The 15,703-nt window shown below is 39.8% G+C and overlaps 1 protein-coding gene across 1 annotated transcript in view; it reads left to right on the plus strand.

Moving 5' to 3' along the window:
* LOC111750840 (neuroepithelial cell-transforming gene 1 protein-like) overlaps positions 1–15,031 on the plus strand; it is a 40,553-nt gene extending 25,522 nt beyond the window's left edge. Inside the window, exons 3-4 of the mRNA XM_064285191.1 lie at positions 13,202–13,261; positions 14,987–15,031. Coding sequence (XP_064141261.1) covers positions 13,202–13,261; positions 14,987–15,031 — 105 coding nt within the window. The remainder of the gene's footprint in view (positions 1–13,201; positions 13,262–14,986) is intronic.
* Positions 15,032–15,703: the final 672 nt, after the last annotated feature.

The raw sequence follows: 15,703 nt of genomic DNA on the forward strand, positions 1-15,703 counted from the left end.
AAGGTTCATGGAACTCCTTTGGGGGTGAGACCATGCAAACAAGGTAAATGGAACCCTAAGAAGGAGATCGGTCAGTTTTGCCGTCCCACTAGGCTTAAAATGAGCCACCCCAGAGGCAGAAAGGGGGGTCCTCACTAGCACCAAGAAGAGCCAAGAGTTGAGCCCATCCTTTGGACACAGGGTCCACACACTGAGAACCTCCTAGACCCAGGAGGCACGGAGAGTGGTAACACTGGAGACACAAGCACTGCAAAATCCAGCAGCAGAGAAATGGCACCAGGAGACTGAAGTGAGACAGCTGCGGTAGGCTTCCCGGCCAGTGAGCAAAGCAGCTACAGCGGGCATGCAAACTCACAGAGCAAGAGAGCTGAGCACCTTCAGGCAGAAGGCTTGCTGGTGGAGTGGGGTGCCTCTGGGCACTTATTAGCAGAGCTAAAAAAGCTTTGTAACACTGGCTTGAGAAGGCCTCGAGCAGGGCTGGCTAGCAGAGGGAGAGAGGAAGTTATCCTGATCAAGAACTGTATCCTAAGTTGTTCCTGTTATTTCTGAGTCATTCTTGATCCTGAGTTGTACCCTGTTACTTCCCTAATAAACCACTTAACTGTGAGTACAATTTGTGATTCTGTGAGACTATGCAGTGAATTACTGAACCCAAAGACCGGAAGAAGAATACTGAGGGAAGGGGGAGTAGTTGGTGTTAGAGATGATGGAGTGGTACAGCAGTTTGGAAAACTTGGACATTTGGGACATCTTTAACCTCCATTTCATAGGAACCAGCTTTGTACTGATCCTCATAAAAGAAATTATTCATTCAGTTGACACCAGTAGTGGGATCATTGCAATGGCTCCAGACCCATGGAAGCATGGGACTTAGGAAAAGAACGAAGGGGCATGGGAAGTGAAACTTCTGACACTTGCATGGTTACTTTGGTTGTTGTTATCTGTAATGGCTAAAGGGAAAGTAAGAGATGTTAGGCTGCAGTAGCAGATAGGGAAATGGAGGATAGAAAAGCCACTTCTGGAGTGGTTTGGGGCAAAAGCCTGGCCAGTTAAGCAAGATGATTGATAGGGAGCCAGAGTCTTCTGGTTCCACCCAGCCAGAGGCCAAAGCCATATGCTTATGAATGGGATGATAGTCGAGGAATGGAGATGAGGTGAAACAGGAATATTTTTAAAAGGTTTATGTGTTTATCTGAATGTAGTATGGATATTGAATGTTTCTCCTACCTAGTGCTGTAAAACAGACCTAAATGTTTGATAGAAATGAATATTGGGCATTATAGATTAGAAAACTAAGAGTGTGTAACTCTACCTTCAGCCAATATTTGATTGAATATGTGTTGCCTGAAGGAAACACAGTCTGTTTGTTTTAATCCAGTTTCCCTGTGTATCCCTTTTATGACTGAATTATTTTGTTTGTAATTTTTTGGAGATGTAATTTTTTTCACTAATGAAACGCATGCAGAATCATTGAGTGTTGGTAATTTTTTGTTATATAAGGTGGATTTTTATTAATATTCTATTCTATTAAGTATTTTTTTTATAGTATTATAATGTTTTTATTAACATATATACCAGTTGACTCCGAGGTAGGATAGGTAGAATGACACAGGTAAAAGATTGTTTTATCTTAGCAATTTTATCTTTGCCTGATGTCATTTGGCACCCTGCTGACTCCTATAAGTGGTACTTATATGTACCTGTAGTCATACAGTATGTCAAGGACATGTGCGTACACTTTATCATGCCTGAAAATAACTATTCACTTGAACATTACCTAAGCCCAAAAACTGCACCTTCCCAACAACACACAGGAAACAGTAAACATACTTACAAGCCTTATCTTGCCATACAGAAGCCCAAAGAGACAAAAGTTTCACACAGTCACTCCTCATAAGATGCAGCACCTGGTACAGTAACCTCTCAAACTAGTAATAATGTGCCAGTGAACTTCCTTCAGTTTTACATAGTTATGCAAGTCCCTGCCCTGATGCAAGCACATACTATCAGTGGTTAAAAAAAAAAAAAGCCTGCCAAGAAACTCGAGAGGCAGAAAATGTAAGTGGTACCTAAATGTACCAGTTATCATGAAAGGGGCATAGAGAAAATGAGCCCTGATGACACAGTGTATAGAGTATTGGGGGCTTAGTTTGAAAACCTGAGCCCCAACTAGAATCTTCAGAGTCCTGAAATTTGTATTTGAAAGAACATGCAGACTCACCACAACTCCTGGGAGAGCAGGAGATTTGCATTTGAAGGAAGCACCAGCAGGGAAAAAAAATGACTTGCTTTTTGAACTGTGAACAAGCGTTTGCCATTGTGTACATGGAGGCAGGAAAATTCAGTGTCCATCAGAAGAACCCCCTCCTAGGACTGGAAGTTAAAAAGAGTCAGCAAATAGACAGCCTGGTATTCTTGCTTGAGGTGACCACCTGGGTCCACTCGATGAGTAGAAGTGGAGGGGGGAATGGTGCAGCAATGAAGAGATGGGCTGAGTTTGGACATGTTCCATTGGTACCCATCGACCTAGCCCTCAAGGGTTAGGGATGAGAGAACGAGAAGGGGCTGGCCGGTCTAAAGGGCAGGGAGACTGTGGATTCCCGAGCCTACAGCTGGTCGCCATTGACTTAGCCCACAGGGGCTAGGGATGAGCTGACCAGAACCCAACCAAGTAAAGAGAAAGAGATGTTTGACACCGTGAGTTGGTATAGATTGCTGCACCACGATGGCTTGCTCTGGACTGGACTTTGCTTGTGGATTCAGATGCTCAAAGTTCTAAACATAACAGAAGATTCTTTAGGTCAAGGAACATGTTTTTCTCCTCAGATTACCGGTTTGATATCAAAAAACCGGTTGCTGTCCAGTCGATTCTGACTTACGGTGACCCTATAGGACAGAGTGGAAACCCTGGTGGCATAGTGATTAAGTGCTATGGCTGCTAACCAAAGGTCAGCAGTTCAAATCCACCAGGTGCTCCTTGGAAACTCTATGGGGCAGTTCTACCCTGCCCTATAGGGTCGCTATGAGTTAGAACCAACTCAACAGCAACAGGTTTGGTTTTTTTTTTTTATAGGACAGAATAGAACTGCCCCCCAGGGTTTCCAAGGAGCAGCTGGTAGATTCAAAGTGCTAGCCTTCTTTGGTTAGCAGCCAAACTCTTAACCACTGTTCCACCAGGGCTCCACTGGTTTGATAGGGAGGGACAGTTTAGAAATTGGCTATCTAAAATGAGAGGACATAAAGATATGAAGTGGCTAGCTTACACACTTTCTTGGGTGTGCTTACACTCAAAATGAGGGAGATAAGGGAGGATCCCCACTGAACGGATTCCTCTTTTCCTGATAGGTCTGGGGAAGAGAGGATAGGGAAGATGCTGATAGGATTATATGATGCAGTTGTGAGTGTTGATTGTTGACTGGGTCAATTGTGATCATTAAAAAACTGTAACTGTAGAAGCCGTAACTGTGAAAAAAGTAGACTAAGGCGGAGGCACCACTGGACTCCAGTACAGTGGCCAAACCTAAAGTCCCTTAAAAGTTTTGCTGTGGTGATACCTAGAGAGAGGTTCAGAGCAAGGGAATAATCATCTCTCAGTTCAATTTTATCACAGGTCAGCAAGGGTAAAGATGACACGACTTTTGGAAAAACTGACAAGATCAGATGGATACCTGTAGCAGACCTGAATGGCTGGTGCCCGAGTTACCTCACCCTGAGGACTCTTTGAAGGACTCATTGTTAATGTTTTGTTTTGGACTGGTAAAATAATTGGGAGGGGGAAGTTACTCATTCAAATATGAAAGGGACAATGGTTAGAAGAGCTGGTGAGGAGGGAGGCGGCCTTTAGTGCAGTGAATTACTTAATGTGGCTCTCCTAGACATAGTCTTTGTGACTCCCACACAATGCCTGGGTGGGTGTCTTAGTTACCTAGTGTTGCTATAACAGAAATACACAAGTGGATGGCTTTAACAAACAGAACTTTATTTTCTCACAGCTAGTAGGCTATAAGTCCAAATTCAGGGCGCCAGCTCCAGGAAAAGGCTTTCTCCCTCTCTTGGCTCTAGGGAAAGTCCTTGTCATCAATCTTCCATGGTTAAGGAGCTTCTCAGTGCAGGGAGTTTGGGTTCAAAGGATGTGCTGTTCCCCTGGCTCCTGTTTCTTGGTGGTATGCAGTCCCCCTCTCTCTCTGCTCACTTTTCTCTTTTATATCTCAAAAGAGATTGACTTAAGATACAACCTAATCTTGTAGATTGAATTCTGCCTCATTAACATAACTGCTGCTAATCCCACAGTAGTCACATCATACAGATAGGATTTACAACACATAGGAAAAGCACATAAGATGACAAAATGGTGGACAGTCGTACAATACTGGAAATCATGGACAACCAAATTGATGCACATTTTGGGGGACACAATTCAATCCATAATCGTGGTACTACGCAAATAAGGTATTTGTGGCGCACCAAGGGGATTGGACAGCCTGCAAATAATGCAAATAAGGTGCATGGAACCCCTATGGGGGTGGGACCGTGCAAATAAGGTGAATGGAACCCTAACGAGGAAACTGGTCAGTTTTGCCATCCTACTGGGCTTAAAATGAGCCACCCCAGAGATGGAAAGGGAGGACTTCACAACCATCAAAAAGAGCCAAGAGTGGAGTACATCCTTTGGACCCAGGGTCCCTGCACTGAAAACCTACTAGACCCGGGAGACAGAAAGAGCTATAACATAAGAGATGGCAAGAAGCAGTGGTAAGCATTGCAGAATCCAGCAGCAGAGAAGTGGCAACAGGAGACCAAAGTGAGACAGCTGTAGTGGGCTTCCTGGCCCACTGAGCGAGGCAGCTACAGTAGGCATGCAGACCCACTGAGCAAGAGAGCTGAGCACCTTCAGGCAGGAGGCTTGCTGGCAGAATGGAGTTCCTCCGGGCACGTATTGAGAGAGTTAAAAGACCTTTGTAACACTTGCCTGAGCAGAGGAGAGGCCAGGCCGAGGGTCAAGAGAGGAGACCTGTCCTGAGGTGGCCAAGAGGATCCTGCCCTGAGGGGGCCGAAAGAAGCAGAGAGCTGTCCTGCACTGAAGAAGGGATACTTTGCCTACATGCTTCCTGATCCTGATCCTAAGTTGCAACCTGTTGATCCTGACCCTGAGTAGTAACCTGGTGTTATTTCTTGTTGATAGGTGCTGTCAAGTTGGTTCTGAATTATTGTGACCCTATGTACAACAGAACAAAACACTGCCTGGTTTTGTGCTGTCTTTACAATCATTGCTATGTTTGAGCCCATTGTTGCAGCCACTGTGTCACTCCTTCTAGTTGAGGGTGTTCTTTTTTCACTGACCCTCTACCAAGTATGATGTCCTTCTCCAGGGATTGGTCCCTCCTGATAACATGTCCAAAGTACATGAGACAAAGTCTCACTATCCTCGCTTCTAAGGAGCATTCTGGCTGTACTTACTCTAAGACAGATTTGTTCATTCTTTGCCAACACCATAATTCAAAGGTGTCAATTCTCTTGTCCAGCTTCCACATACATATGAGGCAATTGAAAATACCACGGGCTTGGGTCAGGCACACCATAGTCCTCAAGGTGACATCTTTGCTTTTTAATACTTTAAAGAGGTCCTGTGCAGCGGATTTGCCTGATCCAGTACAACCTTTGATTTCTTGACTGCTGCTTCCACGGGCATTGATTGTGGGATCCACAGAAAATGAAATCCTTGACAACTTCAAAATGTTCTGTTTATGATGATGTTGCTTATCGGTCCAGTTGTGAGGATTTTTGTTTACTTTATGTTAAGGTGTAATCCATATTGAAGGCTGTAGTCTTTCTTCAGTAAATGCTTCAAGTCCTCTTCACTTTCAGCAAACAAGATTGTGTCATCTGTATATCGCAGTCTGTTCATGAATCTTCCTCCAGTCCTGATGCAGTGTTCTTCATATAGTCCAGCTTCTCAGTTCCTTTGCTTGACATACAGATCGAATAAGTGTGATGAAAGGACACAACCCTGATGCACACCTTTTCTGATTTTAAACCATGTAGTATCACTTGTTCTGTTCTAACAGCTGCCTCTTGGTCTATGTACAGGTTCCACATGAACACGATGAGAAGTGTTCTGGAATTCCTGTTCTTCACAATGTTATCCATAATCTGTTATGATTCACCCAGTTAAATGCCTTTGCGTAGTCAGTAAAACACAGGTAAACATCTTTCTTGTATTCTTTACTTTCAGCCAAGATCCATCTGACATCAGCAATGATATCTCCTTCTGAATGTGGTTTGAATTTCTGGCAGTTCCCTGTTGATGTACTGTTGCAACCATTTTTTAATTATCTTTAGCGTAATTTTACTTGCATGTGATATTAATGATATTGTTTGATAATTTCCACATTCTGTTGCATCACCTTTCTTTGGAATGGGCACGTTAATGGATCCCTTTCAGTAAGTTGGCCAAACAGCTGTCTTCCAAATTTCTTGGCATAGACGAGTGAGCACTTCCAGTGTTGCATCCATTTGTTGAAACATCTCAATTGGTATTTCCTCAATTCCTGGAGCCTTGTTTTTTGCTAATGCCTTCAATGCACCTGGGACTTTTTCCTTCAGTACCATTGGTTCTTGATCATATGCTGCCTCCTGAAATGGCTGAACGTCGACCAATTCTTTTTGGTGTAGTGGCTCTGTGTATTTCTTCTATCTTCTTTTGATGCTTTCCTTTATTGTTCTATTTTTTTACCCATAGAATCCTTAGAGTATTGCAACTCTAAGCTTGAATTTTTTTCTTCAGTACTTTCATTGAGAAATGCCGAGTGTGTTCTTCCAGTTTGGCTTTCTAACTCCAGGTCTTTGCACAGTTCATCATAATACTTTGCTTCTCAAGCTGCCCTCTGAAATCTTCCATTCAGCTCTTTTACTTCATCATTTTTATTACTCACTTTAGCTACTCTACGTTCAAGAGTAAGTTTCAGAGTCTCACTGACATCCATTTTGGACCTTTTTTTTTTTTTTTTTCTGTCTTTTTAAGGAACTTTTGCTTTATGTATGATATCATCCCACAACTCGTCTGGCCTTTAGTCATTAGTGTTCAGTGCATCAAATTTGTACTTGAGATGGTCTTTAAATTCAGGTGGGATATCCCCAAGGTCATACTTTGGTTCTTATGGACTTTTGTAAATTTTCTTCAGCTTCAACTTGGACTTGCATATAAGCAGTTGACGGTCTGTTCCACAGTCAGCCCCTGGCCTTGTTCTGACTGATGGTATTGAGCTTTTCCATCATCTCTTTCCACAGAGGTAGTCAATTTGATTCCTGTATATTCCATCTGGCAAGGTCCATGTGCACAGTCGCCGTTTATGTTGTTGAAAAAAGGTATTTCCAATGAAGAAGTCATTGGTCTTGCAAAATTCAGTCATGGAATCTGCAGCATCATTTCTATCACCAAGGCCATATTTTCCAACTACTGATCCTATGTCCTTTGTTTCCAGCTTTCTTATTCCGATCATCAGTAATTATCAATTCATCTTGATTGCATGTTTGATCAATTTCAGACCGCAAAAGTTGGTAAAAATCTTCAATTTCTTCATCTTTAGCACTAGGAGTTGGTGGATAAATTTGTATAATAGTCATTGTCATGGATTGAATTTTGTCCTCCAGAAATATTCATCTTCTTGACTAAGCCATTATTCCCAGTGGTATGTAATTATCCTCCACTTTGTGGTCTGGTATAATTATCACACCCTTACCCAAGTCACACCATTGTTTGAGTCACACCTTTTGTTTTACAAGAAATAAAAAAAGAGAAGCAAGCAGAGGGAGAGGGACCTACTACCACGAAGAGAGAAGAGCTGGGAACAGAGTGGGTTTTTTGGAGCTGGGGTCCCTGTGCTGAACACCTTCTAGACGAAGGGGAAGATTGCTGCTAAAACACATGGAGATCTCTAAGGAACGCCAGGCCCACAGATTTTGAAAGACAAGGACCTTCCTACAGAACCAACAGAAAAAGAAAGCCTTTCCCTGGAGCCTGTGCCCTGAATTCAGACCTAGCCTCCTAAACTGAGAGAATAAATTTCTGTTTGTTAAAGCCATCCACTTGCAGTATTTCTGTTATAGCAGCACTAGATAACTACAACAGTCATATTAACTGGTCTTCCTTGTAGGCATATGGATATTATCCTATCACTGACAGCGATGTATTTCAGGATAAATCTTGAAATGTTGTTTTTGACAATGAGTGCAAAGCCTTTCTCTTCAATTTGTCATTCCCAGCATGGTAAACCACATGATTGTCTGATTCAGAATGGCCAATACCAGTCCATTTCAGCTCACTAATGCCTAGAATACTGATCTGTTTGCATTCCATTTCAGATTTGTTGACTTACAATTTTCCTAGATTCATACTTCAAACATTCCATGTTCTGGTTATTAATAGATGTTTGCAGCAATTTCTTCTCATTTTGAGTCATGCCACATTAGCATATGAAGGTCCCTAAAGTTTTACTCCATCCACATCATTAAGCTTGACTGTACTTTAGGGAGGCAGCTCTTCTCCAGTCATATTTTGATTGCCTTCCAACCTGAGGGGTTCATCTTCTGGCACTATGTATCAGACAGTGTTTAGCTACTACTCATAAGTTTTCACTGGCCAATTTTTGTATTCCCCAAATTGATTCTGAAATTCTAATAAAAATCTCAATAGAATTTAACTGAGCTCATTCTACAATTCATGTGGAAGAATGGAGGACCCAGAACAGCGAAAGCAGCATAGAAGTCAGGGGGAATATGACTTATGTGTTAGCTATTAAGACTTGCTCCAAAGGTACAGTAATTACGCTGCATAGCATTGATGCAGGGATAGAAAAAAAGACAAATTGATCCAGTTTCTGGGCTTTCAATTTTGTTCCATTTGTCTATTTATATGTATATGAACTTCCTGTATAACACACATTACAAAAGAATGGTGCTATCCACAGATGGTGTTGACGGGGGAGTGGGGGGCGCAAATGGCTATCCTACCTTATACCACATACTTACAAAAATAAATTCTGGGTGGATTAAAGATATAAATACGAAAAGTAAAACTAAAATGTTTAGAAGAATATATGGTAGAATATTTTAAAATGTTAAAATTTCTTTATACGTATACCCACACAAGTATACAATTTTGTCTAAATGCACACGTATGATCATATACATACTTTTTTCCCCAGTTTAATCCTCTTTTTGCTTGGCAATCTCTTTTGCCTTCCCTCTTCTCCCCACATACTTCTCTCGCCCTCTCACCTGTATTCTAACCCATGTCAACAACATCGTATGTATCCTTCTATATTTTGCTCTTATAATTATTTGTAAATACATATACAATCACACACTCACAGATAGACACACATGCAGGATTTTTGGCTAGTTTGGATCATATTATTCATACTTTTCTGCATCTTCTGGATATGATCCTGGGATAAAGGTGTCTTGAGTTCTGTCACCTCATTTTTTAGTTTTTTCCCATTTTGATTTATGTTCTTCCATCTCGTATCATTTTCTTAACGTTCTTTAGCTCAATGTGAAGTAATATGTTATAGTTGTGCTCTGCTTTTGGGCAAACTGGCGTATCTTCATTCTGGATAGAACTGTTATTCTGCCCCTTATTCTCATTTTTTCTTAGAGTTACTTTGTGTAGGAGCTGACTTTGTATTTCTTGTGTATTCCTAGGTATTTTACATTATTTTTATTGTTCCTATGAGTAGGATCTTTTTTAAAAAAAAAAGTAAATTTTTTAATTGGTTATTTTTGGTGTAAAAGTAAACTATTATTCTCGGGGTTGCTTTTTGTGGTACTTTGTCTTCTTTCTGATTGTAAATGAGAATTGTTATTCGTTATATATTTTATTATGTTAAGAAAGTGTCTTACTAGTCAATCTTTGCCTTCAATTCATAATCAAGATCTCAAGATAATACTTTTTTCCTCTGACTTGTCAACATGGTGAATTGCAGGAATAGATTTTCTGATACTGCATTTTTAAGAAGAGCCTCTTAAGTCATGATGTATTATTCTTTTAACATACCATTGTATTCTACCTGCTCGTATTTTATTTAGAATTTTTACATCATTTTAAATAACTGATATAAGTTTTGTTTTCTTTTTTGGTGTGCCAACTTTTCCTGACTTTCATATCAGTATTATGCTTACTTTGTAAAAAGAACTAGAAATCTGTTTCTTAAAGATTTGAAAGAACCTAGCTACGAAGGAAATCTCTGAGCCTGGCTCTTTTTGTGTGAGCGTTCTTTGGTAAAAAAAAAAAATTTTTTTTTTTTTTTGGTTCTTTGGTACACCTGACTTATTTAAAATATAACTTTTAAGTTTGCTTTGCATCTTTTCTAATTTTCATGGCTGCATTTATATTCCTGCAATTTGTTTTTCTCATTTTAATTATTTTGTAAGGATTGTACATTTTCAAACTTTTAATATTATTATGTACCTTGGCTTACATGTCATTAACGTTATCTGTATCACAAGTAATCTGAAAAGTTATTTTGAGATGTGGGAGAATGAAATGTTACTTAAGAGTGCTTATCCAATATTAGTTGAGGGCCAGAAATCATAGATATGCATATCGTTTGTCACTTCTGTCACCAGTAATGCTGAATGAAGGCAATGAGTGGTTACTAGGAAGTACTCCAGGGACATGCATGTTCATCTTTCAGTTGATGAATTCTGCTTCAGGTAACATGTCCTAATTACCTTGGGTGGGGAGGAAAGGACATTTCTAGTGAAGACCCCCTCCCCATCATAGAATAAATAATATGTGTTCCCTTTTTTAAATAAAAACATATTTATGTATAAAACTTATTTTACTTTTTCTCTAATAAGTACAGATAGCCCTTGACTTACATAAGGGTTCTGTTTTGGGAAATTTTACATAAGGAAGTTTTTTTGTTTGTTTGTTTTTAAATAATTTTTATTGTGCTTTAAGTGAAAGTTTACAAATCAAGTCAGTCTCTCAAATAAAAACTTATATACACCTTACTACATACTCCCAATTACTCTCCTCCCAATGAGACAGCCTGCTCCCTCCTTCCAGTCTCTTTTCGTGACCATTTTGCCAGCTTCTAACCTCCTCTACCCTCTCATCTCCCCTCCAGACAGGAGATGCCAACATAGTCTCAAGTGTCCACCTGATGCAAGTAGCTCACTCCTCATGAGCATCTCTCTCCAACTCATTGTCCAGTCCAATCTATGTCTGACGAGTTGGCTTCAAGAATGGTTCCCGTCCTGGGCCAACAGAAAGTTTGGGGACCATGACCACCGGGGTCCTTCTAGTCTCAGTCAGACCATAAAGTCTGGTCTTTTTATGAGAATTTGGGGTCTACATCCCACTGTTCTCCTGCTCCCTCAGGGGTTCTCTGTTGTGTTCCCTGTCAGGGCAGTCATCGGTTGTGGCCAGGCACCATCTAGTTCTTCTGGTCTCAGGATGATGTAGTCTCTAGTTCATGTAGCCCTTTCTGTCTCTTGCTCTCGTAATTACCTTGTGTCCTTGATGTTCTTCATTCTCCTTTGATCCGGGTGGGTTGAGACTCATTGATGCATCTTAGATGGCCACTTGCTAGCATTTAAGACCCCAGATGCCACTCTTCAAAGTGGGATGGAGAATGTTTTCTTAATAGATTTTATTATGCCAATTGACTTAGATGTCCCCTGAAACCATGGTCCCCAAACCCCTGCCCCTGCTTCACTGACCTCCGAAGCATTCATTTTATTCGGGAAACTGCTTTTGGTTTAGTCCAGTTGTGCTGACCTCCCCTGTATTGAGTGTTGTCCTTCCCTTCACCTAAAGTAGTTCTTATCTACTGTCTAATTAGTAAATACCCCTCTCCCACCCTCCCTTCCTACCCCCTCTCGTAACCACAAAAGAATGTGTTCTTCTCAGTTTAAACTATTTCTCAAAATGTTATAATAGCGGTCTTATACAATATTTGTCCTTTTGCAACTGACTAATTTCACTTGGCATAATGCCTTCCAGATTCCTCCATGTTATGAAATGTTTCACAGATTCATCACTGTTCTTTATCAATGTGTAGTATTCCATTATGTGAATGTACCATAATTTATCCATTCATCCGTTGATGGGCACCTTGGTTTCTTCCATCTTTTTGCTATTGTAAACAGTGCTGCAATAAACGTGGGTGTGCATATATCTGTTCATGTAAAGGCTCTTATTTCTCTAGGATATATTCCAAGGAGTGGGATTGCTGGGTCGTATGGAAGTTCTATTTCTAGCTTTTTAAGGAAACGCCAGATCGAATTCCAAAGTGGTTGTACCATTTTATATTCCCACCAGCAGTGTATAAGTGTTCCAGTCTCTCCACAGCGTCTCCAACATATATTATTTTGTGTTTTTTGGATTAATGCCATACTTGTTGGAGTGAGATGGAATCTCATTGTAGTTTTAATTTGCATTTTTCTAATGGCTTACGGTCGAGAGCATTTCCTTATGTATCTGTTAGCCACCTGAACATCGTGTTTAGTGAAGTGCCTGTTCATATCCTTTGCCCATTTTTTAATTGGGTTGTTTGTCTTTTTGTGGTTGAGTTTTAGCAGAATCAGGCACTGGTTAGAGATGTTGTAGCTAAAAAATTTTTTCCCAGTCTGTAGGTGGTCTTTTTACTCTTTTGGTGAAGCCTTTAGATGAGCATAGGTGTTTGATTTTTAGGAGCTCCCAGTTGTCTGGTTTCTCTTCCGCATTTTTAGTAACGTTTTGTATTCTGTTTATGCCTTGTATTAGGGCTCCTAACGTTGTCCCTATTTTTTCTTCCATGATCTTTATCATTTTAGACTTTACATTTAGGTCTTTGATCCATTTGGAGTTAGTTTTTGTGCATGGTGTGAGGTATGGGTCCTGTTCCATTTTTTTGCAGATGGATATCCAGTTATGCCAGCACCATTAGGTGAAAAGACTGTCTTGTCCCCAACATAAGGACATTTTTTATTAAGGCAGAATCACTTCATAGCAGGAGATTTAGTTAGGGGCACTATTTAGGCAACATATATGCCAGAGACAATTTATGAGCTTCCCTCATCAAAATAATTTTCTTGTGAATACAACCATAGGCTGCACTTTTTTAAAGTGATTTTTCTATTTGTATGGGGTTTTTGCTTAGTAGGAGTAAAATGTTTTCTTTCTATATAAAATGCAACTTCTTTTTTCCTATAGAAAAGAAAACGAAGAGAGAAAGATGATGATGTTGTAAGCCTCTGCAGCCTTGATCTTAAGGTAAGCCTTACCGCTCTATCAAAGAAAAGCATTTTAAAATATGCAAATAGCGTTTTATTTCTGTACTATAAGAATAAATGCTGATTTGGTTTTTGCATTTTTATAAAGTTCAAAACTGAATAATATTTCTCTTATAAATATATTCTTTTTACTGTTCTTTAAGAATGAGAGGAAAACTGCCCTCAAAACAATGTTAGGCTATAATTAGTGATCACAAACTCAAAATGCCTGAAGAAACCAGGCGTATAATGTATACCAAAAAAGGAGGTGTACAGTAATACAATGTGGCCTGCAGACATCAACTCTAAATGTCTTCACGAACTGCAAATGCTTTTCTTCTTCTTCTGACCCTAAGCACCTATAGTTAGTTCCAAGTTTCATGTGTTAGACAGCGCATAGTCCCCCAGACTGCCATGTCTGCCCAAGACTTCAGACAGTCACAAGGTCCTTGGGTAGCACGAACGGTTTGCTCTCTGCTACTAAAAGGTTGGCGGTTCAAATCGACCCAGTGGCACCACAAAAAAAAGACATGGTGATCTGCTTCTGTAAGATTACAGCCAAGAAAACCCTGTGGAGCGCAGTACTACTCTGACGTACACAGGGCCCGATGAGTTGGTTTTGACTTGATGACAGGAGGTTTGGGTTTGTTGTTTTTATTTAATTCTTAAATTGAAAAAATTAATAAACAAATGAGTTATTGGCATGGAGACAAATTATTCTGATAATTTAAAAACATAGTCATTCGATTGTACATCCTTAAGAGAATGTAACCTAATTCTTCAAACAAACTTAAAATCCATAGTTCATGTTTTCTTTCCTGGTGGGAAGTGCCACTATTGAAAAAATATAATAAATATGTAGTTTCAAGTCATCTTTTATTTTAGGAACATTTTCTTGAATTATACTTTTCAGTATTTTTCCTATTGTTTTGTCTCCCCTTCCCCATCCTTTATACTTACATTGGATTTTCTTTTTTTAATCTTTTATATGTATCATTTTGTCTCAAAACTTTTTTGAAACCCTCCTTCTCTCCACCTTTTATTTTTAATGCATTATTCATTGTGTTTTTTATTCTGAAATAATTTTTTCTTTCATTTTTAATTCTTTCCTGAATTCTATCACTTCTCATTTCAAATCTTTTCTCTAATCCCCTAATTTCTGAGTTTTATGTTATTCTTTCATAGCATCTATCATTTTCTTAATTTCTTTTAGTCTCTAGAGACATTTTCCTGCTCTGTCTTCTTACAGTGTTTTTAAATGGGATTCATGATCCTTTTCTGTTGCTCATTTTTTAAGTGCAGAAAGCTTTCCTGTACTTTAGGTGAGAAAAGACCAGGTTAGCCTTTCAGCCTCGTAACTCTAGAGCTCCCCCTTCTGTTGTTTTCACAAAGTGATTTAAAAAAAAAAAACAAAAAACAAGGTCTCATATTTTCTAAGATCTTTCTTTTCTGTTCCCTCTTTTATCTGGAATTGTTCTTGTCTGTGCTGCTATTGCCCTGTTCTACTCAATTTGGGTTCTCCTTTTAGCAGTCTTTTTTCAGAACAGTGTTACTTTTGAAAGTTTATGTGGCGCAGATTGCTTTAGCACTAATATACTTGGCAGTGTTCTTGCCCTCAGCCTGAGAATCCAATCCTGCAGAGTTCTTCCCAGGTTAGGCTAAAGTTCTCTGACTAGTATACCATTGCGTTTCTGTTGACAGTTTGAGGGGTTTTTCCTATTTTCAGGACTTTCAGAGAAGCCCTGTTGCCTTCCCTCTGCTTCTTGCATAAATCTGATCCCACGCAGGTCTTATAGCCATCTGGCTTGTCACTATCTGCTCATATTTTGAGGTTTAGGGGGAAGCCTTGTCTCTTCATTTTGTTGCAGATTTTATCTGTGGGCTTTCTGTTTTGCAAAGCTAGTTGCTCTGTCTGCTTTTTTTCTTTCTTTAAAGAATGAAGAACTGTCAGAGATTTAATTAACTTATTGATGAATGAGCCAGCAGGATTCAAACTGGTTCAAAGGACTGTGGGAAATATTGAAGTATTCTAATCCCTGAAAAAAAGAATAATGGAATAAGATTGTAAATAACATCCAAAGCAGATTTATATCCTCACCTGGATGTCTACTTACAAAATTTATTTGCATTGCTATCAGGCAACCACTTGCATTGATACCAGTTAACATCTGCTCTTATACAGTTGTAAAATAACCTAATCAATAACAAATAGTGCATCAAACAGATCCTGGGAAAATGGGGGCATAAAGAAACCATTGTTCCAGCCCTCCTACACAAATACAACAAGAAAAAAACAGGGAAATGGTGCTCAGCTTTGAGAAACTCTGAATTGGGGAGCAGAGGAAAGCAGCAGGGAACTACGCACAAGCAAGAATCAACAAGTCAACAATGAATAGCACACGGTAGGAAAATTGCTTCTCCCACCATCCCTGCTCCTCCCCCA

Source organism: Loxodonta africana, chromosome 4 (assembly GCF_030014295.1).
Source record: "Loxodonta africana isolate mLoxAfr1 chromosome 4, mLoxAfr1.hap2, whole genome shotgun sequence".
In the NCBI taxonomy this organism is placed as follows: Eukaryota; Metazoa; Chordata; class Mammalia; order Proboscidea; family Elephantidae; genus Loxodonta; species Loxodonta africana.